The 22,826-nt window shown below is 49.4% G+C and overlaps 2 protein-coding genes across 6 annotated transcripts; both read left to right on the top strand.

Moving 5' to 3' along the window:
- Positions 1-36: 36 nt before the first annotated feature.
- HOGA1 (4-hydroxy-2-oxoglutarate aldolase 1) lies at positions 37-22,602 on the top strand. 5 transcript variants are annotated; one of them, XM_079900328.1, is made up of 7 exons: positions 37-592; positions 11,055-11,119; positions 11,322-11,525; positions 12,019-12,153; positions 12,412-12,508; positions 14,224-14,357; positions 20,338-22,602. In XM_079900328.1, the coding sequence occupies exons 1-7, from the start codon at positions 382-384 to the stop codon at positions 20,485-20,487; spliced, it is 996 nt and encodes a 331-aa protein (XP_079756454.1). In that variant the 5' UTR covers positions 37-381; the 3' UTR covers positions 20,488-22,602. The 5 variants fall into 5 exon arrangements, with proteins under 5 accessions (XP_079756454.1, XP_079756455.1, XP_079756458.1 ...); XM_079900329.1 differs by having other exon boundaries at positions 11,055-11,183; positions 11,398-11,525; XM_079900332.1 differs by having other exon boundaries at positions 11,055-11,183; positions 11,398-11,525; positions 12,412-12,533; positions 14,117-14,357.
- LOC307175332 (uncharacterized protein C10orf62) lies at positions 2,932-5,244 on the top strand. Its single transcript, XM_079900327.1, has one exon. It carries the CDS (start codon positions 3,820-3,822, stop codon positions 4,858-4,860), a length of 1,041 nt encoding a protein of 346 aa, XP_079756453.1. The 5' UTR covers positions 2,932-3,819; the 3' UTR covers positions 4,861-5,244.
- Positions 22,603-22,826: the final 224 nt, after the last annotated feature.

Below are 22,826 nucleotides of genomic sequence, written 5' to 3'. Positions count from 1 at the left end.
AGCTCTCAACTGCCACGCGGAAGAGGGGAAGCCAGCCTGGCTCCTGGCTTTGGGGCTGGGAATTGTGGGAGGAGGGCCGGGCCCCACTGGAGGCACCCTTTTGTGTAAGGACCCAAGGAACCAGTCCTCCGTCTGGCCACAGGGACACTGGGTTGTGGCATTTCTCCAGCTGCTCCCCAGGGGGAGGGAAGACCTCCCTGGAGCCAACAGGCCTAGCCTCTGACCCTGGAAACACCCAGCCCAGGCCTGCCTGAGAGCCAACAAGTCAGAGGGCAGCAAATTTTTAACCAGACACATAGATCATTAACTGGGGTAGGAAGGAGTCCAAATTCAGCATCCCTCGGGGGCAGAGACCAGCTGGGCTTTGAGCCTCCTGTGGAGATGCTGGGCCCCCGAGTCTGGTCCTCTGTGAGGCAGGGGCTGAGCAGGGCCTTGTCCAGCACCGTGGGGGGCTGGGCCTCAGGGGAGGGGAGGAAGGTGGACATCTCAGGCATCTACCCCCCTGTGACCACCCCCTTCACTGCCACGGCCGAGGTGGACTATGGGAAACTGGAGGAGAATCTGCACAAACTGGGCACCTTTCCCTTCCGAGGTAAGCGGGGTCTGTCCACTGTGGGAGTTGGGGAGATGTGAATGACCCTGGTCTCCTCAGCCAGCAACCAGAGGAGGGTACACAGGCTCTTTCGAGCTGCTCTTGGTCAGTCGGGTACCCTGGGAGTCATTTTATTATGGGAGAGGAACAGGGGGCATTGGTCTGGAGTCAGGAGCCAGGCAGGAATCTTGGGTTGTGATCTTGGGTTGAATCTCCTCTGCCTCAGTTTCCCCAGCTGTAAACTGTTGAAGTTCTTAGCCCAGCGTTATTGTGAGGATGAAACTAGATCATGGGTGTGAAAGCCTTTGTCAATCAGCCACTCTGTGCAGATGTGAGGGCAGCGGGGTGTCACGTGGCAGCCCCGCCAGCGGGCTCATCTCCCTCAAAGCCTTGTTTGCACACTCTCTTCCGGGCAAAGCCTCCCTCGGCCAAATTAATTCCTGTCCTGGATCCTCTGACTCATTTCCCCTGTTACACATGGGCCTCCCCTCTCTGAGATCAGAGACCAGATCATATTTGTGACACTCAACATACAACACAGCCACAGGCACGATAAATGAAGATAAAAGAAGCGGCAAATTCTGCCCGTCCTGCCCTGCCCACCCTCATCCATCACCCGTGACAGTTCCCTGAGGCAGTGCTCTCAATAGCCCTATTTCACAGACTGGGAAGCTGGGGCTCAGAGTGACGAGATCACTTGCCCAAGGTCACTCAGCTAATACGTGGCTGAGCTGGGATTTGAACTCAGGTCTGACTGCACAGCCATGCTCGGTTTCACTCCACTGCACTGACTGATGAGCCGCTAGGTCAGATTCTAATAAACAGACCCTGATGGGCACCAACTTGGGAATGGAGTGGTTCCGACTGGGGTAATGCAGTGGAGCAGTTGGGAACGTGCACTCTTGATTCAAACCACAGCTCGGCCACTGACTTAGCTGTGAGATCTCTCTAAAGCTCAGTTTCTCCATCTGACACGTGGGAGTAATAATGGCCACATCATAGGAGGGTGGGGAGAAGAATCTGAGAGAATGCAAGTGAAAGCATGCTGTAAATTTTGAAGGGTATGTACATGAGAAGGTGTGGATTCCAGTGATAACGATGATTAGAATGACAGTGTGATCGCCACTGCGGGCAGAGCCGCGTTGTGACAGTGCCCGCTGGCATGACTGAGACTCCATTCGTATCTCAGTGCTGAGGCGATGTGAACCTTCCCTAGCGGCCAGTGAATGCCCTGTGGACGTCCACACTGAGCAGTGACACAAACTCTTAAGTACATTTCTGCTGGGGCTCAGCTCATTGGAGCCTGAAGGTTTGGGCTAAGGCCCGGGTCTCTTGAAGCAAAGTGAGAAGCTCCTTGAATCTCTAAACGAAGACTCTGCTTCACCTCCCGGGTTCAAGGACACCCTAGTGCAGGGGGTGGGGAGAGTAGACTTTGCATCCAGTGTCTGCCTGCGCCCCAGGCTCTTCTCTGGACCCTTCCTTCCCCCTCCCCACAACTCACTGCTGCAGTGGAGACAGGGGTGCCTAGGAGCACAGGCTGCAGAGGGTTTGGCAGGCTGGCCATTGGTAAACTACGCAGGCACCAGCTCCCACCTCAGCTCTCTCTTACCCCCGCACATGGGGGAGCGGGGCACTGTGTAGAAGAGCCCAACACCCGGAGTTAGAAGACCTGTAGGAGTTCTAGTTCTGCTAGTTACGGCGACCTTGGAAAAATCACTGAACCTCTGATCCGGCTTCCTCATTTTAGAATGGCAACCGGGCCACAGCATTCAACACAGTCCTCCCAAGGAACCCAAACCCGAGGTCCTGGCACAGATAACACCGGGCCATAGGGCCCAGTCACAGCTCCCAGGATGCAGCCGGGTTGCCTGGGAAGGGAGCAGTGAGCCACTCTAGCGCGAAAATCTATGTCTCTCTTGCTGGATCCTCACCCCCTTTTGCAGCCCAAACTCAGGGGCAGGGGAGGGAACCATCATGTATCACATTGCCAGGGCTTCCTGCAATGAGTTAAAGGTCCTCCAAAGAGGAGATGGGAACCTGCCCTTGATGAATTAGTGAAGAGTTAAGAGATTCTTCTGAAAGGCATTGCCTGAAACTGTGCAGCTCTATTTATTACTTACTTATTTTTTTTCAGCATAGTTAATTTGTACTAATTATTTGAATAAAGAGTATTCTTTTTAAATAAAACTTATAACCGGAGACCAGAGGGAAGGGTTTTTGCAGAAGGGCCATTGGTCCCTGAACTCACACCCACAAACAACCTCAGAGATGAACTTTGAATTGTTATTTCCAAATGAGGTTAGTGGATGACCCCAGAGTTACTCCAGCAGGATCAGGGAGGTGATTTTTCCCAGAAAAGCTTAAGCTTCTGTCTTATTCCCTTATTATGAAGGGAAGACTATGGTTTCTCGTGATAAGGTATAATATTTTGTGTATATTAAAGCCATTAGTTTGTTAAATAAAATATTTTGTTTAAAATATCACAATTTTTATAACCCTATTTGGCATTGAGAAATGTGTCATATGCCTCTGGGAGTGGCCCAGGCCTGTGTCTGCCCTGAGAGGCCTTGGGTATAATTTGGGATTGACGGTCACACTCTCAGTTGTCTGTACCCACAGAGAGCCTGGCCAGCTGGCCCACCCACTCATAACCTGAACTCTGCCCACTTACAGGGGAGTTGGGGGCAAATTGTGGGTTTGCAGGTGCATTAAGGCAAGAGGTAGCAGCCCCCATCCTGAAACGGCCCCAGGGATCTGGGACGGGCTGAAGTCTCCTGTCCTGCGTATTCTGCCTTCTCAGCCTACTGCTTGTCTTCCCCCCAATTGTGACCTCATGTTACTCCAGAATGAGCTCCTTTCTGGACCCCTTTGGCTTCCGGACCCTCTCTGTTATGGGGCTGGGGGCTGTAAGTGGGGATGGAATGCACTGAGCTGGCAGTGGGGTTCGGCCCTTCATGGAGGGAGACACTAGCCTTAGGCAGCCAGGAATGGATGCCAGCCCAGCCAAGGGGGTCTTTCAACCATGGCCAGCTTGACCCAGCAGCTTCTGCCCCTTGGGTGCCATCAGATGGGGAGGAAGAGAAACCAAAGACTGGACGATAAGAAGGCCTGACTTGCAGAACAGGTCACAAGCAGGAGGCAGAAGGGACTCAGAATTGGGGAAGCTACCCTTCCACTGACCTTGGGGACAGCTGTCAGGGTGGGAGAAAGGTCCCAGGCCTCAGCCCATGCCTGTCAGACTAGACATAAAGGATCCTGTGACCTCTCCCCGCCCCGCCCCTCAACCACCTTCCTCACAATGGGGTTCATTGCTGAGGTGGGAGGGGCAGCCTAGGGAGGGCACAGCGTGGGGCCTGCCTGCCAGACAACCTCGGGGAGCCTGTCCTTTCAAGCATGAGCCATACCATCTGGGCTCCCCGACTCCCAGTGTGCTCTTAGCTCTGCCCGCCTGGCGTGGGGTCCTGGAGACCTTCTTGGAGCTCATCCAGCAACCATCACGCAGGGTGGTGCTGGGAACCGCCCTCTTACTCGGAGGTGGAGCCCTCATGTTGTGGATGCAGAGGAAGAGGAGAAGGAAGATAGATTCTGAGACTGCACAAGACGAGCAGGAGCCACCAGAAAGCGACAAAGCAAGGAAGGAGAGCTGGATCAAATCGCACTTCAGCTGTCTTTCCGAAGAGAAGCTGGCTGCCGGCAGCAGCCCCACCTGCAGCCACAGCGCCGGGGCCTGCAGCAGCGGTGCTGCTGCCCAGCCTGAGAGCGGCAGCGGGGAGGCCAGCACCACGATTCCTGTGGACACCTTCACCACGAGGCAAGGAGAAGAGGGCACTGCTCTTCACCGGGAGCCCTTGACCAGCAAGCAGAGGATGTCTGGGACCTCAGTGACCAAAGAGACCCACGAGGAGTCTGGGAAATCCTCGTCCACGGATGAGGCCATGTGGGCCGCCGTGGCTGCCTGTACCGAGGAGATTGACACCAAGGGGCAGCAGCTGGCTATCTCCATGTTGCAGCGTGCCATGGCTTGCCAGAACTCAGGCCACCTGGAGTCCAAGGACATCAGCCAGGAGGAGCTGAAGGCCCTCGAGGAGGTGGAGATGAAGCTGAAAGGGAATTTCCTCACCCAGCAGGAAACCACCACAGCTGGTGCCAACCACATGCACACCTTCCATAGCCATGGCCACCAGGGTTATCCAAGCCACCCGAGCCACCCGTGCCACAGCCCGCCGAACAGCAGCCACCAGGCCTACCAGCCCTTTAAAGCCACCTAACCACAGATGGAGATGCCCCTTCCCCCCACAGGGCTGGCACACAATCACAGGCATCCTATGTGGTCCGTCTCTCCGATGGGGCAAACTATGTGGCCCAGATGCTGCTTAAATCCCTGCTTCGTCAGGCCCTCACAGGGGTCCCGGGTCCCTTGGATTCTGTGAGCGGAGTCTGCCACTGATGGCCCCTGATGGAGGGAGAGCTGGGGGGAATTGAAGCAGCTGAGACAGACTCGCAGGCCACGGAAGACCCAGCAAGAGAGGATGCGCGAGGCAGATCCCAGGAGCAGCTGAGAGCACCACGCTGATGCCAGCTGCCTGGAACTGAGCCAATAAAGCCTTGTATACCCTCACTCTGGGTCTGAGGGCTTTGTGGCCAGCCCCAGGTCTGGGCGGGCCTCTGGGGAGAGGGTTCCTCCTCCCACAGTCCTCTTCATGTGGGCTGATTCGAGACTCCATAATTCGGCCTCCCGGGTCTCAGTTTCTGGGCGTGGGGAATCTCCAGGGGGCTCAACTGCCACCGACCTGCTGCTACCAAGGAAGGAGGGAGCAGCTGGGAGTTGGGAGGAGTGGGGAGAGACAGGCTTTGAGAAGCCAGGAAGTAAGCAGGGGTGGGATGTAGGTCACCCTGTGTACTACCGCCGTCTCCCTGCCCGCACTGGGATCCGTGTTGGTGCCTCCCCACCGCCTACCTTCAGAGCTACCGTGCCATATGCTCTCTCCTTGTTCATGCTACTCTTGCTGGGGCTGCCTCTGTTGCAGTACTGCTGAACTGTAGTAGGATTAGTACTACCAGGAGCTCTGCCCACCTGTTTTTGAGTGTTTAGCATATGCCGTGTTCCGTGTTGTGTTGCGGCACAGCCCCGTGAGGAGGGTATTATGTTATCTCCATTTTGTAGTGAGGCTCAGAGGTGTAATTTTCCTGAGACAGCCTAGACAGTAAGTGATGTTGCTGGGGTCAGAGCCCAGCTTGGCCTAACTCCAAAGCCCGTACCCCGAACCCCTGCCCTGTGCTACCCCCGAGTCCGATGTCCACCATCCCCCAGTGGGCCTATCTCTCTTATACTTATCCCTGTCCTCTTCCCACATGTCCTGACACTCGCTGTGCCCTCCGGCAAGCCTGGGACTCTCCTTGCCTCTTCTTCCTGGGTTTCACAAAGCCATTTCTGGAGCAAGCAGTGACCCCCAGGTAGGCAGTTAACGGGAGGCAGCTGTCTCCCCCATGAAACTTGAGAGGAGTCAGCTACATGGCACTGTCTAACCTCCAGTGTCTCCTTTACGTAGAAATTTCTTACCATTTGCATCTATTATGGATTTACCAGTGGTTCCCAACCTGTGGGCCTCCAACTCCAGGAAGAAGGTGCCCAGAATCATTGCAAAGGATGGTTAAATCTGTAAACACCCTAAATGTTGTCATTTGATTTTATGGAGCATAGTTGGGAGTATTTGAATATTTTTGACATTACTAGTAAGTGACTTTATATAAATGTTGATGTGTGTGTGTCTGTGTGTGTGTGTGTATTTAAAGTACTTCATAATAGGGACTTCCCTGGCGGTCCAGTGGTTGAGACTCCACGCTTCCACTGCAGGGGGCGCTGGTAAGATCCCTGGTTGGGGAACTAGGATACCCCATGCTGCACAGCGCAGCCAAAAAAAAAAAAAAAAACTTCATAATAAAAATCTTAGTTGGAAAAAAATAGGGTCAATCATACTGGAAAATGTTGGAAGCTGCTAATTAGATGGAAGGCGAGAGTAGTGAGGTTTGGCTTCTGCAAGTGACTGTTAAAATGCATAAAATGCATGCGTTTATCTGGAAGACCTTAAATCCCTTATTAAAAACTTATTACATAAAATTTCAGATTAGCTAATTATGACTTTGGAATCTTAACTTTTAAAAAGTTTCAAACTGGCAAAATTCAAATAAAGTGTGTAGTTAGCATTGTACCAATGTTAAGTCTTTGGTTCTGATCATTGTACTCTAGTTAGGTAAGATGTTGTCATTAGTAGGGGGCTGGGGGAGGGATGTATGGAAATGCCCTGTACCATTTTTGCAACTTTCCTGTAAATTGGAAAGCAGTTCAAATTAAAATTCAAAAAAGTTTTCAGGCAATTTAGTTAAGAGGGATATCAAAGTTTTATTACAGTTGTGCTGCAAGGAAAATAGCTTCTAAACAGCCAACTCAAGTATATACTCTTGGAAAGGATATTTTTATAAGAAAAGAGAATGGTTAAATCATTGTTAGACTAGATAGAAAGAAGAGAGGTTAACAGTCACTAGACTCTTGTCTTAGAGTCTGCTGGGAGAGTGGCTGGTTTCCCAGGCCAAGGCTTAATTCCATTGAAGCTCATTAGGAAATTGCTTAAGCATTTCATCAGGAACTTTCATTTCTTCCTAGTGGGAGGTTATGAATTACATCATGCAAAAAAGTTCTGCCTTAGACCAGGTTTGGGACAATTTTTCTTTTATGCAACAAATTATCAACGCACATGTCAACAGGCAGTGTGCTGGGTGTCACGAAGGAGGCCAAAATGAGGACACCATCTTTGATCTTGATGCTTCTAGACAAGGTAGGGCAAGTGCTGGGCAAGGACAAAATGCTATGGAGCACAAGGGAGAGGGGGATTAAGGAAAGGCTTCGTGGTTCTTGCAGCGTCTGAGGGGCTGCAACTAGGGAGGTGTTCTGGGCAGAGAGAAAGGTACAGGAGCAAAGGTGTAGAGGCAGGATGGTGGCAGTGTGTCTGGGGACCCTGACAGTCAGTTTGGCTGGAGGGGAACATTTAGAGATAGGCAAAAGGGAGGAGGAAAAGCCCGAAAAGTGACTCCAAAGCCTCAAGGCAAAGAGAACTTAAGAGACTGTCCCATCCAATTTCCTCATTTCACAGCAGAGGCCAGTTTGAGAAATTTTGTCAAGTCCCAACAGGTGGGGGTCGGGCAGATCGAAGGGTTCTGAGGATCTCTGTGCACTTTTGAGTAGGCAGCAGGGAAGGACAAGGAATAGGTAATGGAAGTTCAGAGGAGAGATGTCCAGTGAAGGCTTGATCCCAGGAAGACTTCTCGGAGGGGGTGGCAATGATGATGGGCCAAGGGGCATAACACTGACTGGGGATACTACTTACATAAAAGAGACTGTGATTCCTTTTGGCCACAGTAAATCACCCTGTTGCTTGTGTGTCCTCAGCCCCCATCTACTCCCCTCACCAAGCCTTTCTGGCTCCCGAGAGCAGCCAGAATAACCATGGGGGCAAGGGAGAGAAGCTTCTGAAATGAGTCTCTTTCCTCTTAGAGCTGGAGGGGGCCTGAGAGGTTCCTGAGTGCAGCCTCCCGTCCCACACCAGCCAAACTCCCCCTCCTCAGACTGAAAGTTGCCACCCTCCTGATTTAAGGCTTGAGCACTCCTCTGACTAATATAATGATTACAGCTAACATATTGAATGCCAGGTTCTAGCTATTCCAAGCACTTTACAAATAGTATCTCATTGAAACTTCACAAGTCTTGAAAAAGGGCACCAATATTACGCCCATTTTTCAGTTGGGGAAGCTGAGGTTTGGTTAAACCATTTGCCCAAGGGCTCAGAGCTGGCGAGGGGCACACTGGGAGTTAAACCCGGGCTCTGACAACCCTACTGTGCTGCTCCCTGCTTCCCCACCGCTCACTTTCCTCACTCCCCACCCATCTGGAACCCTGGCCTTTTCCTCTCCTTTAGCCCCACCTCTACACCATGGTGGCACATTAGGCCTGAAACTGGACATCTGGTCAAGGAGAAGGAGGGGGTTCTTGGCAGTATCAGTTCACAGACTTCAAAGTGCTTTCTTTCTCCTACATTTTCTCATTTGAGCCTTTAAGACAGCCCTATCAGGTAGGATTGAAGTGACTTTATTGTCTTCCCAAAGAAAAGGAAATGGGGTCTCAGAGAGCGCTGTGACTTGCCCAGTAGCCAGAGGGACTGGAGTCCAGCGCTTGCCTGACTCTATCACACTTCCCCTCCCCCAGCCTGGCATCTCTTCCTTCTTGGGAGTCAGGCCCGGGTCGGATGCTCCCTTAAATGAAATGAGGAGAAGCCACTAGGAGTCTTGAGCACAGGGGGAGCTCAAGACCCAGCTGTCCTGCTGTTTAGGCCAAGTCCAACTGTGGGGACTGGAGGCTTCTGGAACTGACCACCAGAATGAAAGGGGACTTGGGAGTGAGTGACTGTGTCTGGAGACATGTCTGAAGCAAGAAGCCCCCTTCAAGGGGGCTGGCAGGAAATGTTGCGGAGGCAGTGGCAAGAGCTTGTTCTCTAAATTCTTAGCCAGAGGATGCTGGTCCAATCGTGGCTGGATTGGAGCCCTCTCTGGGGTTGGCAACTCTGCAAGTGGGGTGATGCCCTGGGAAATCACTGTGGCCTCATGGAGCAAGACAGAAGGAGGCTCCCACCACAGGCCCCTAGCCTGACACGGAGGAATTGATCCTGAGGAGGCAATGCAACAGAAGCCAAAATCTGTTTGCCTCAAGATGTTCCCTGCGATGTTACCAAGGCAAAAACTGGGGGAAATATGCTAAGTATCCGGTGAGCTCTTCTGGCAACCCACTCAGTGGACTTTAACGGTAGAGTGAACAGCACAGAGAGAGGTTTGTGGTGTAACGTTGTCTCCCCATCACACCGTGTCCCCTTAAGGATGACTCATAGGAACAACCTCTCTCTGTCCCAGTGCCAGGAAACGCTGTGTTTCTCCAGGACAGCTGCTTTGCTTTATCTTGATTTCTACATATCTGTCAGCTGACCACGTTTCCCTTTTAGCTTTGACTGTCGGGAAGCTCCAAGTCAAATTTCTGGCCCATCAGAACTGTACGGCAGGGATTCTGTATACCAACATTGCCCCTGGCTTTCTTTTCTTTCCTTCCTCCCAAACGGTCTTCTATTTATTAATACTCTTCGTTTATTGTATGCTGTATTTAAGAAAAAAAATTGAAATGGAATGGAGAGGAGAAAGAACAGGAACGAGAAAGTAAAACGAAAAGAGCTGAGAGGAAAATGGTTTAACATTCCGTTTAGATTCAGCTGAAGAGCATCAATTCTACTGGTCTCTCATGGATATAAGTGTTGACACCTTTAACTGGTAAAGTTAGAAATCTCACAGATGATGGCTAAAAAAGGAAAATGCAAAATAAAATAATGAGATGTGGGCTTCCCTGGTGGCGCAGTGGTTGGGAGTCCACCGGCCGATGCAGGGGATGCGGGTTCATGCCCCGGTCCGGGAGGATCCCACGTGCCGCAGAGCGGCTGGGCCCGTGAGCCATGGCCGCTGAGCCTGCGCGTCCGGAGCCTGTGCTCCACAACGGGAGAGGCCACAACAGTGAGAGGCCCGCGTACCGCAAAAAAATAAAAAAATAATGAGACATCATTTTCCACCCAGAAAATTGGCAAAAATTAGTTCTGACAATACTCAGTATTGGTGTGGATGAGCACTAGCATTTTTTTCTATGTGCTGCTGGGGCATGAACTGGCTAATTAGAATTTTCGCACGTGAAGGTGCATTTACACGCGACTCAGCCTTTACACGCCTAAGTATCTAAACTGAGAGAAACTTTTAAACGTGTTTGTTTCAGCATTGTCTGTAATAGCAAAATTAGGATGTATTCTAAATGTCATCAAAGGGAGAATGAAAAGTAAATTGTGGTCTAACTTCACAAGAGAATATTATACATCAATGAAAGTGAATGAATCAGAGCTCCCTGTACTGCTGTGGCCAAGGTGCAAAGCACAATGGTGAGCAAAAACGGCAAACTGCAGAATGTTATGTGTGATTCCATTTCTATAATGTTTTAAATGGCAAAACCCATCTTATAGATTGTTTATGGGTCCAGATGTATGTTTTAAGGGTATAAAGACATGAATGGGAACAATAACCACTTGAGACATGCCAGAGGTGAGGAAGAGGACGGTGACGGGGTGGGGGCAGGTGTCGTGGGTGCTGGGTACACCGATGTGGATTCTATTATTAACTATTCTTTGTGGCATGCCTAAAATATCTCATTAAAACAAAGAAAAATAGTGTGAACACTGTCACGGCAACTGGGTAGCACGCTCTGCCTGCATCAGGACTGGGGAGGAAATGTGTGATAAACTGTGGTGTCGGGGAGGTAGGAGCCTGGGTGAGCATAAGTCCAACATCCGCTTTTTCACAAGCACGTGGGAAGGTGTTGCCTCTCTTGCAGGCTTCGTGGTCCAGGGCTCCAACGGCGAGTTTCCCTTCCTGACCAGCAGTGAGCGCCTGGAGGTGGTGAGCCGCGTGCGCCAGGCCCTGCCCAGGGACAAGCTCCTGCTAGCCGGCTCGGGCTGCGAGTGTGAGGCCTTAATGCCCCGGCCCTGGCGGTAGCTGCTGGGGGCGGGGGCGGGGGCGGGGGCGGGCTCCCTGACCCGGGGCTGGGTCCGGTCTAGCGCTTGCTCTGTCTCTTCTGCTCTGCGCCCCTTGCTCGCCTCAGGGTCCCAGCCCAGTCCTCTGCCTCCTGCCCTCGCCCACCGCGGCCTGTAGGGAAGACTTCCTCCTTCCTCCTGCAGCCACTCAGGCCACGGTGGAGATGACGGTGAGCATGGCCCAGGTCGGGGCTGACGCCGCCATGGTGGTGACTCCTTGCTACTATCACGGCCGCATGAACAGCGCCGCCCTCATTCACCACTACACCAAGGTGGGTGTGAGGGGTGGGTGTGGGCTTGAGGTCTGGGGCCAAGAGGAAGCTGGGTGAGGCAGAGATACTGCTTGGGGAGGGGAGGGGAGATGAGAGAAGCTGGGAGCAGAGTGGTGAGCCTACTTCCCATGAATGGCAGCTTTGGGAAAGGGGAGGGATGCCACCAGGTACCAGCTGTGTGACAGTGGGTGACTGACCTAACCAAGCTGTATTGCTGTTTCCTCCCCTCCCAAATGGGAGGAATAATGGAATCTTCCTCCAGGGTGGTTGTGAGGACTAAATCCAATCAAAACATAAAGGACTTAGATCTGTGCCTGGCACACAGAAAGCACTCCTAAGTGTTAGCCAGGACTAGTGCTTGCAATCAGGGTGCACAGCACTGTGACTTCTAGCCCAGCAGGTGGGCCAGTCCAGGGAGCCCTGCAGAGACCCAAGCCTGGACCGCCTCAGGCCTGGGGCAGCTGCCCTCTCCTCTCTTCTCTGTGCCCCTCAGGTTGCCGACCTGTCTCCAATTCCTGTGGTGCTCTACAGTGTCCCAGCCAACACGGGACTGGACCTGCCTGTGGATGCGGTGGTCACGCTTTCCCAGCACCCGAATATCGTGGGCATCAAGGACAGCGGTGGTGATGTGAGTGGCAGCAGCTCTCGGCTGGGGCGCCCTCCTCCTCTTCTCTTTTGCTACCAACTTCCGGGCAGCTCTGGGACCCGCTTCAGTCCGGGGCTCCTGTGTGGGTTCCCTCTGTCCTGTGGGCTCTCTGGGGTTCATCTGAACTTTGAGGCATCTCTCTGGGACCTGGGCTCTCATTCTCCCACACTTGCCCAGCCCCCATCCAGGCTGGTGGCAGAGCTTGTGGGCCCAGCTCTCACACCAGGTTTGCCGTTACAGGTGACCAGGATCGGGCTGATTGTTCACAAGACCAGGAGGCAGGATTTCCAGGTGTTGGCTGGATCGGCTGGCTTCCTGCTGGCCAGCTATGCCGTGGGTAGGCCTCTCACTGCTCTCAAACTGTGATGCGTGACCAAGATATACGCAGGCAGCTGGGTTCTGCTGGGAGAGATGGTGAGGGCCAGGACTGGGTGTAGAGGGGGCCTTTGCCAGCCTGCCTGCTCAGAAACCTCAGAGGTCTGGCACACTGCTTACTTATCTGAATAGTGGGTGCTTGTGGGTGACCTTGTTGGGCAGAGGAGGGTGGCCGAGTACGATCCCTGGCCTGTAGGGGGGATGCCTACAGTTTGCTCGAAGTCTCAAGCTCCCTGCTTAGGTGACAAACGTAGCTCCTTTAATCTCACCTTGTAAATCATTCTCTGAGGGAAGAGGCCTTGGGGCCCTTCCCACTAGTCTGGGGGTGCATTTTCCTCTGTCCGTGGGTCCAGGCCAGAATGAATTGTCAGGCCTGCGGGGTTGGGCTGGGGGTCTTCAGCTGCCTGATCAGACTCTGTTCCAGTCCAGGAGCCTAGGAATGTCACCATTAGACCAACTGCTCTTATCTGCTTGGGGTCAAGGTCCTTGGGTTCAGACTGGATTTGAGCCGTGGAGCGGAGGGAAGCCTCTGCTCCCTTCAGCTGAAGCCCCAGTGAGTGTAGATTTGAGTTACTTTTCCAACGATGCAGGGGAAAATGCTGGTTCCTATTCTCTCTTGTCTCTGCAGACTTTGACTTGTAGTATAGGTCCTGTGTAGCTCCCCTCTGCCTTGTCACAGTCTCTAAAGGGGAGAGTAGAAGGGACCCATTTATGCTTCATTCCTGAGAGTGTGGTAGATGGAAATATCACAGGCTCTGGAAGTTGGGGATCTGAGCTGGAATCTGAGCTCTGCCATTTATTCACTGAGAACCAACAGGGCAAAGTACATGACCTTTCTGGGCCTAGTTTCTACTCTGCAAAGCAGGGAGGTGTTATGAGGGTTAGAGAGCATTGGCCCTATGTCTGCCATAGTGCTCGGCACATAGTAGGTTTTCAATAAATGGCATCTGTATTAGCTCATTCGAGCTATATTAGCATTAGCTTGAAATGCCTACTCTCTCTCCAGTCTTGAGGCCACTCTGCTTTGAGTCACCCCTAACTAGCTTTGGAATCACACTCACAGGCTGGCAGAAGCGGCAGGAACCTCTGAGATCACAGCCAGCCCGTTTTCATTGCCCACATGAGAACAAAGAGAACTGGAGAGGGTTGATAACTTGTCCAAGTTCATGCAGCCAGTGGGAGGAAATGCCGGGTCTCCTGCCTCTGTCTAGTGCTCTTTCCCCTCCCCTAACCTCTCCCTCACTGCTGTCCCAGGCTGAATTCACTGCGGGGAATAAAATTTCAGTAGAGCAAAGGCTTCCCATCCACTCCATCCCCTTCCAGGGCTGATGAGTCAGGGGGCTATTGGAGGATCGTGGAGGTATCAACTGGCAGGTGGGACTCTACTCTGCAGGGGGTGGGGGGTGGAGGGAGGGGTGTGCAGGGAAGGAACTGTCCTTGAGTTAGCCTTCAGGCTCTGCTCCCTGCCCCTCAGCCTGTGGGAGTCTATTTTGAATATGCTGGAAATGTTCTCTCTGGAAATCTGTGAACTCACAGAGCGTGTCTCAGATATGGCTAACCAGTGGCCTAGAAATGCACAGCCTGTCTGCCCAGAACAAAGGGGTGCTGGGGACCAGGATTTGGAATTCTCTGCAGGCAGAGGCTCTGGCTGGTATTCTGCATCTTACTCTGTGGCAGGAGCTGTAGGGGGCGTGTGTGCCCTGGCCAATGTCCTGGGGGCTCAGGTGTGCCAGCTGGAGCGACTCTGCCTCACAGGGCAATGGGAAGATGCCCAGAAGCTGCAGCACCGCCTCATTGAGCCAAACACTGCGGTGAGTTCCCAGCCAATGGACCCAGGGTGGGGGTGGTCTGTGTCCTCATTGGAACAGGAGCCAGTGCTGGCACAGGGGTCCCCACTTGGTCTCTTCCCTTTCAGAAAGTCCTTTTAGAGAACATCCCAGTGTGGGAACTCTTTGTGCCTCCCCAGAAAATCTTGACTTCAGGAACAAAGTCGAACCACATTGGTTCTCAAACTTACGTGTGCATTAGAATTCATTTAGGGAGCTGGTTAAAATTCTACTCCTTTAGGCTCAGGAACAGTCATTGAGACAAGCATCCTGGATGATTGTGACATCAGGAATCCTGGAACCTTACTTAGAGATGCCCTGCCTAAAGAGAGGGAAACATGGGCCTTTACGTCAGCTTTATAAGGGGCCAGATCCTGAAAAATAGAATGATTGACAGTAATAAAGGAGTGGGAAGGCTGGAGGTATTCAGAGCGCAGCTTTCCCAGGAAAGTCCTGTCTTCAAATAATCCGTTCTGTAGTCAGACTGTGTACCCCAACTCTGCTGGGCAAGTCAAGGAGAAGAGGCAAGATGGAATGCTTGTCAATTGCAGGCAGTGCTGTGCTGAGCATATTGGAGTCTGAGGCATAAAGAAAAACGTGTGTCCCTGGAGACATGTTTTTATTCATATTTTAAATTAAACTTTTAATTTTAGGATTATTGTAGATTCACGTGAAATTATAAGAAACAATACAGGGAGATCCCAGGTACCCATTACCCTGTTTCCCCCAATGGTAACATCTTAAAAAGCTGTAGCATGAAATTACAGCCAGGATTTTGACATGTATACAGTCAAGATACAGAATATTTCCAGCACCATGAGGATCCCTCGTGTTATCCTTTTAGAGCCACACCTACTCATCTCCTGCCCCCACCCCCTCCTTAACCCCCGGCAATCACAAATATGTTCATTTTTATAATTTTATCAGTTCAAGACTGTTATATAAATGGAATCAGATAGCCTATAACCTTTTTATTTCCTCTATGAACAAATCTTTTTTTTTTTTTTTTTTTAAGTCTGTAACCTTTTGAGATTTGCTTTTTTCACTCAGCATAATTTTCTGGAGATTCATTCAGGCACATGTAAGCAATAGTTCCTTTTTATTGCTGCATAGTAGTTCATGGTGTGGCCATAAACAGCCTGTTTAACCATTCTCTTGGTGAAGGAAAGCTGGTTGTAAAGCTGCTATGTATATTTACGAACAGGTTTTTGTGTGACCATAAATTTTCATTTTTCTGGGATAAATACACAATTGGTGGGTCGTATGTTGTTTGCAAGTTTAGTGTTTTAAGAAACTGTTTTCCATAGTGAGTGTACCATATTGTATTTACACCAGTGTAAATGTATGCATGACCCAGTTTCTCTGCATCCTCACCAGCATTTGGTGTTGTGACTTTTTTTTTTTTTGGCCATTCTGATAGGCATGTTGTGACATCTTGTGGTTTTAATTTACATTTTTCTGATGGCTAATGCTGTTGAACATCTTGTCATGTATTTATTTGGCATCTATATATCCTCTTAGTTGAAATGTCTGTTTATGTCTCTTGCCCATTTTCCAACTGGATTGTTTTTTTTTTTTACTGTTGAGTTTTGGAAGTTCTTTATACCTTCTAGATACTAGTCCTTTGTCAAAAATGTGGTTTGCAAAGATTTTCTCCCAGTCTGTAGCTAGTCTCATCGTTCTCTTAACAGATCTTTTACAGAGCAAAAGTTTTTAATCTTGAGGAAGTCTAATTTATCAATATTTTCTTTTATGTTTATGCTTTTGATGCAAGTCTAAGAACTCTTTGCCTAGCACTAGATTGTAAAGTTTTTCTATTTTTTTCCTAAAAGTTTTATATTTTACAAGCCTGTGACCCATTTTGAGTTAATTTTTGTAAAACGTATGAGACTTAGATCAAGGTTCATTTTTTTTTTTTCTGTTCTTTTTTGGCCTGTAGATATCCACTTGCTCCAGCACCATCTGCTGAAAAGATGGATCTTTCCTTTACTGAATTACTTTTGCACTTTTGTCAAAAATCAGTTGGGTGTATTTGTGTAGGTCTATTTCTGGATTCTCTATTCTCTCCATTGATCTATCCCTCTGCAGTACCATACAGACTTGATTATTGTAGGTGTGTAATAAATCTTAAAATCAGATTTTAAGATTTTAAGCTAGACTGATTCCTCCCACTTTGTTCTTTTTTTTCCCCAAAAATTGTTTTAACTAATCTAAATCCTTTGTCTTTCCATATAAATTTTAGAAAAATATTGTGGATGTCTACGAATACTTGCTGGAATTTTTTTTTATAAATTTATTTATCTTATTTATATTTGGCTGTGTTGGGTCTCCGTTGCCGTGTGCAGGCTTTCTCTACTTGTGGCTCGTGGGCTCTAGCGCGCAGGCTCAGCAGCTGTGGCGCACGGGCTCAGCCGCTCCGCGGCATGTGGGATCCTCCCGGACCAGGGCTCGAACCTGTGCCCCCCGCATTGGCAGGTGGACTCCCAACCACTGCACCACAAGGGAAGTCCCCTTGCTGGAATTTTGATAGGAATTGTGTTAAACCTGTACACCAATTTGGGAACAATTGACATTTTTACTGTGTTGTCTTCAAATCCTTGAATATGGTTATGTCTCCATTTATGTAGACCTTCGTTGATTTATTTCATCAGCACTTTGCAGTTTTTGGCAGACCAGTCCTATACAAGTTTTGAGAGATTTACACCCAAGTGGCTCATATTTTTTGAGTGATTATAAATGATATTGTATTTTTAATTTCACTATTCATATGTTCATTGCTAGTATGTATAGAAACACAGTGGATTTTTGCTTCTTTATGTTGTATCATATGACTTTGCTGAACTCACTTATGGGTTCTATGAGATTTTTTTCTATATTCCTTGGGATTTTCTACATAGACAATCATATCATCTACAAATAGGGGATGTTTTATTTCTTCCTTTCTGATCTGCATACCTTTTATTTCCTTTCTTGCCTTATTGCACTGGCTAGAACTTCCTGCACTATGTTGAATAAGAGTAGGGAGAGTGGACATCCTTGCCTTGTTTCTGATCTTAAAGAAAAGCATTCAGCCTTTCACTGTTAAGTGCAATGTTAGCTATAGGTTTCTGTAGATGCTCTTTTTCAAGTTGAGGAAGTTCTCCCTTATTCTAGTTTTCAGAGAGTATTTAAAAATCATGAATGGGTGTTTAATTTTTGTCAAATTTTTTCTGCATTGATTGATTTGACCATGTGATTTTTTTCCTCTTTAGCCTGTTTATATGGTAAGTTACATTAATAATTTTCAAATATTGAACCAGACTTATATCCCTGGGATAAACCCCACTTGCACATGGTGTATAACTTTTTATATATTGCCAAATTCCATTTGTTAATATTTTATTAAGGGTTTTTCCTGCCTATATTCATGAGAGATATCGGTATGTAGTCCTTTTTCTTTCTTCCTTCTTTCCTCCCCCCCACCTCTTTCTTTCTTTCTTTCTTTCTTTCTTTCTTTCTTTCTTTCTTTTTTCTTTCTTTTCTTTCTTTCTTTTCTTTCTTTTCTTTCTTTCCTATCTTTGTCTGATTTTGGTATCAGGGTAAAAATAGCTTCATTAATTGATTGGGAAGTGTTCCCTCCTCTTCTGTTTTCTGGAAGAGGCTGTGAGAATTGATGTTAAGTCTTCTTTAAACACTAAAAAACAATTCTCCATTGAAACCATCTGGGCCTGGAGATTTCTTTTTTGGGAGTTTAGAAATAATAATGGCTCCACACTAGGCCTCTACGGATACCTCCGTAGCTGAAAGGGGTAGAAGTGCCTTCTTACTGCTACTCGTGTGGCCTCCACTGACATCTTTTTTTTTTTTTTTTTTTTTTTGCGGTACGCGGGCCTCTCACTGTTGTGGCCTCTCCCGTTGTGGAGCACAGGCTCTGGACGCGCAGGCTCAGCAGCCATGGCTCATGGGCCTAGCCGCTCCGCGGCATGTGGGATCTTCCCAGACTGGGGCACGATCCTGTGTCCCCTGCATCGGCAGGCGGACTCTCAACCACTGCGCCACCAGGGAAGCCCTTGCATTTTTTTTTTAATATTGCATTAAATATTTGTCTTGTGACTGAGTTTTGCCTCTGAGGCAATAGTCCCAGACGGAGCCTGGCAATGTTTTCTTTGGGAAAGTGGTGGGAGGGCTCTAGATTTCCCTCACAGCTTATATCTTTACCTCAAAAGGACAGATTAACTCAGATTTAGAGAAAGGACAGCTGAGGAGGCAAGCACGAGTTTCCCTGGATGTGAAGGTTCTCCTGGGATAGGACGGGCTACAGATAGGGTGTAAGAATTGCAGAAATGAGGGCCTTTCAGCTGAGCCCCATCAGGGCCCAGGCTGTACTATACATTCTGACATTCCACTGGGGCGGGACTTCTTCTCTCCCACTCCCATCTGCCTGTGAGAGAGAAGGTCCCAGAACCTGCAGACCACCCGGATAGGAAGAGGAGGAGTTTCCAGGCCGCTTGAGGTCTGGCCTAAATAGTGGCATTTTTCTCATCCAATTCTTGTGACATGGGGTAGATGTTGTTACCTCCTAATTTGATAGATGAAGCAGCTTGGGCTGTCCTTTGGGAAGAGAGGATACTTGCTGCCTTCCTAGCCCTTGGCATGCCATCCTGCCTTACCCTTCACTCTGCGCCCCGTCCTGTGCCAACTCTGGGCACACACTCAGGAATGTCTGGAACACCTTTCTGCTGCCCGGGCTGTAGGCTCAGCCACCCCAAGAGCAGCTTGATGTCACCTTATTGCCCTGCCCTGCTCGAACACAATGTGCGTCCACTGCCCTCCCACCCAGCCGGCCTCCTGCCCAGGCTATATTTAGGATTTTCCCTGTTTTTTACCTCCAAAGTGTTCAACCCTTTCTCAGCATCTGAAGAGGGGCAAATCAGAGATCTTCAGACCCTTATGTGGAAGAAAGCTTTCCTCTAGGTACTTCTTGTTTCCATCATCTTTCCCACCCTAGTCAGGTTTTGGGTGAAATGCTCAGGTTATTAGAACATGATGGGGGCCGGGTCTGGGAGGAGGCTTGCTAAAGTCTACTGGCCTCTAGTGGTGAATAGTTATTAGCCAGTCATTCATCAGTGGTTCCCAGCCTCTTTACCCCAAACAACCTCTTTTATTAGTTTTACCCTTCATGAAGCCCATATTTCTAAGGTTTTACTTCCCTCAAAATGAAACTTTATTAAGTAATAATTACTTTCTTAGTTTTTAGGTAGTCAAAGATTAATCTAACACTTCCCAACAGCATGAAACAACCGGTTGCTATGCTAAACACAAAGAAACTTGATTCTTCATTTTCTATAAAACTCCATGCATGATTTTAAATTAGATCTCCCACTACAATGGAAAAGACTTTAGAGATCGTGTTATCTGGCCCCCTCGTGTTTTAGGCAAGTGAACTTGCTCAGAGATAAGTAAATGATACAAGGTTACAGAGTGAAACTTCTTCGGACAAGGATGCATTGTTTTCCCTGTGAAAGCATTTGGAGTTGGGGTCAGGGAGGAGCTATGGGTGCATGGGGAGGGACCCTGCTGCGGGGGCAGTAGAGGTCTGGGCTGTTCCGACTCTCCACTCCTGGTGTGCCCTGAGTCAGGTTCCAGGGAACTGGGCTGCAGACCAGTGAGTCTCTACCGCCCAGACCCACAGCGCTGCTGCCTTCTCCCAACCCAGTTTGAGGACCGAATGCCACTCTCCTCCCCGATGGGGCGGATTTCTCTCCTAAAACCAAAGCAGGTGCCTTCCTTCATTCTAGGTTTTGGCATTGTGTTCTCTACTGCCGACCTGCCTTCTGGTGACCTACCCTGGGTGTCATAGATTTGGTAGTTAGTTTACCGGGAGGGAAGGGTGGGAACCCTAACTTTCTGCAAGTGACACATGTCTGGGTCCCAGATGTGTGTGCAGGGGACTCCCCAGTCTCTTCTAACAGGCCCTGCTCCTCAGGTGACCCGGCGCTTCGGGATCCCGGGGCTGAAGAAAACCATGGACTGGTTTGGCTACTACGGAGGCCCCTGCCGCGCCCCCTTGCAGGAGCTGAGCGCCGCCCAGGAGGAGGCGCTGCGCCTGGATTTCACCAGCAACGGCTGGCTCTGAGCGTGAGGACGGGACGGCCGGACCGCGCACATCCCAGCCTCTTGCCTTGCGGTAGCAGCCTGAAGAGGAACGTGGGGGGACGAGGGTTCAAGGCCCCTCTTCTTATTTCAGTCATCCAGGTAGCCTCTCTCCAGGCGCTGCCATGCACGCTCGTTTCCTGTTCTCCCGGCCCCGTGACCTCTCGCATTTGTATCCTGAACTCTGGGTCTCTAGAGACCTTCAGTCTTGGAAGGAGCAATGACTTACTTGTCTCTCTACTGTGCTTTTCTATCCCCTGAGACACGTGAACCAGGACCCAGAGGGGAAAGTCACGGGGGCAGTTGGGCACAGAAATGCCATGTTTTACTGAAAGGAAGACTGCTTAGACTTGGGGGTACAAACCTGAGTCCAGCACAGTGCAGCAGGAAGCCAGGGTGACTCCTGAGAACCCAACTTCTGACTCCTTCCAGGGGAAGCAATAGGTTGGGAAACCTGATCAGAAAGGTGTCACTGGTCTTTCAAAGACACCCCCCCACCCCGCAAGCTGCATTCTAATCCTTTCCTAAACCTATTTTGATTGATCTCATATTGTCTCTAGCCTTTATCCCAACCATCACGTGCACCAGTGAGACAGCCCAGTGGCTTGCCAGAACTGGTAAATAATGACACCTGGTGGATAAATGTTCCATTCTAGAAGGCTATTCTAGCCAACCCAGGTCTGAAACATTAGGAAAGAGGACTTGGCCTGAGATAGGACCATCCTCTTGCCTATACACACTCTGCTTTTATTGTTAGGAACAATTACTTTGTTACTGCAATAAAATTGAATAAGTTAAATTAGTGTGGCTATGTACAGATTAACACTCCACTGCTATGCAGATCTTAGGTTTCCAGCCCAGATATCAAGAACCTTCCCAGAGGCAATTTAGCTCCCAAGGTCTGTGTTTTCCCAGCTCTGAGAGAGGGCCTAAGAATACTGAGCAAACATAACCATTAGATTATTGGAGGCCTAGGGAAAAAGTTATTGACGTTTTAAATGGTAGAGGTAAGAGGCAAATAGGTTCAAGTGAGATATTTAGAAACACTTAGCACATTCATTAAAAGGCTGCTTTCTCTAAAATGTTCAACCTTGGGAATTCCCTGGCGGTCCAGTGGTAGCAATCCGCGCTGTCACTTCCGAGGGCCTGCATTCAGTCCCTAGTCAGGGAATTAAGATCCCACAAGCAACGCGGCAAAAAAAAAAAAAAAAAAAAAAAAAAAAGTTTAACCTTATTCAGTGATATCTGACTAGTGGCAGAAAACCTGAGATGAATTTTTTAAAAACTACTCTCGTAAAAAATAAATAAATAAAAACTACTCTCGTTTAAAAGAAAGGTAAACAGATCCTTGTTTAGGGCAAGGGCTAAAGGAGAGAATATAAAAGGTATCAAGCTTCAGCAGAAACGGGGCATCTGGTTGGCACTGAAGCTTGGGGCTTAGCACCTGGGCTCTTCTCACAGGCAACTTCTGGAAGATCTGGGCTCAGAGGAGAATCAGGTTTAGGGATGGGCAAAAAGTTAGGGCTAGGGAGGCAGCCTAGTATACTGGTGAAGAGCTCAGTCTCTGGGATTTCCATTCTTGGATTTGTACCATAGTGTCTGCAAGACCTTAGAAAACTATTTAACTGCCCTGAACCTCATCTGTAATACAGGGATAATAATGGTACCTTCCTCTCAGGGCTTATAAGGTCATGCAAGTGAATGGGTTAGCATGGAAGGTGAATGTTCAGAGAAAGACTTGCCTGAGGTAACCCAACAGGTGTGACAATAAATGGTCTCAGGACTTGGGCACCCTGACTTTCAAGGTGATGAGGAATTCAGTGGAAAGTGCTTTGGAGTCAAAAAGTCCCAGATACAAATCCCACCCAGCTCTGCCACTTACTAGTTTGGGCAACCTGAGCCTGCCTGGCTTTTTTTTTTTTTTTCCGGTACACGGGCCTCTCACTGCTGCGGCCTCTCCCGTTGTGGAGCACAGGCTCCGGACGCGCAGGCTCAGCAGCCATGGCTCACGGGCCCAGCCGCTTCGCGGCATGTGGGATCTTCCCGCACCGGGGCACGAACCCGTGTCCCCTGCATCGGCAGGCGGACTCTCAACCACTGCGCCACCAGGGAAGCCCTGCCTGGCTTTGTGTGTGTGTGTGTGTGTGTGTGTGTGTGTGTGTGTGTGTGTGTGTGTGTGTGTGTGTGTGTGTGTGTGTGTGTGTGTGTGTGTAATGTTCCTACCTTTCAGAATTAGATGATATTATGTAGTAAAGTGTGCAGTGTCAGTTTCAAGCCCCCATCTATAATTAACTTTTAGAAACAGCAAATGGGTCAATATTC

The sequence above is a fragment of the Stenella coeruleoalba genome, assembly GCF_951394435.1.
Source record: "Stenella coeruleoalba genome assembly, chromosome: 16".
Taxonomy (NCBI): Eukaryota; Metazoa; Chordata; class Mammalia; order Artiodactyla; family Delphinidae; genus Stenella; species Stenella coeruleoalba.
This window is presented reverse-complemented; position numbering and strand designations above follow the sequence as displayed.

Coding starts and splice junctions, on each gene's coding strand:
- HOGA1 (XM_079900332.1), top strand. CDS start 382: ATGCTGGGCCCCCGAGTCTGGTCCTCTGTGAGGCAGGGGCTGAGCAGG. Junction 12,154..12,411: donor TCAAGGACAGCGGTGGTGAT/GTGAGTGGCAGC, acceptor TTGCCGTTACAG/GTGACCAGGATCGGGCTGAT. Junction 12,534..14,116: donor CCTCTCACTGCTCTCAAACT/GTGATGCGTGAC, acceptor CCAGTGGCCTAG/AAATGCACAGCCTGTCTGCC.
- LOC307175332 (XM_079900327.1), top strand. CDS start 3,820: ATGCCTGTCAGACTAGACATAAAGGATCCTGTGACCTCTCCCCGCCCC.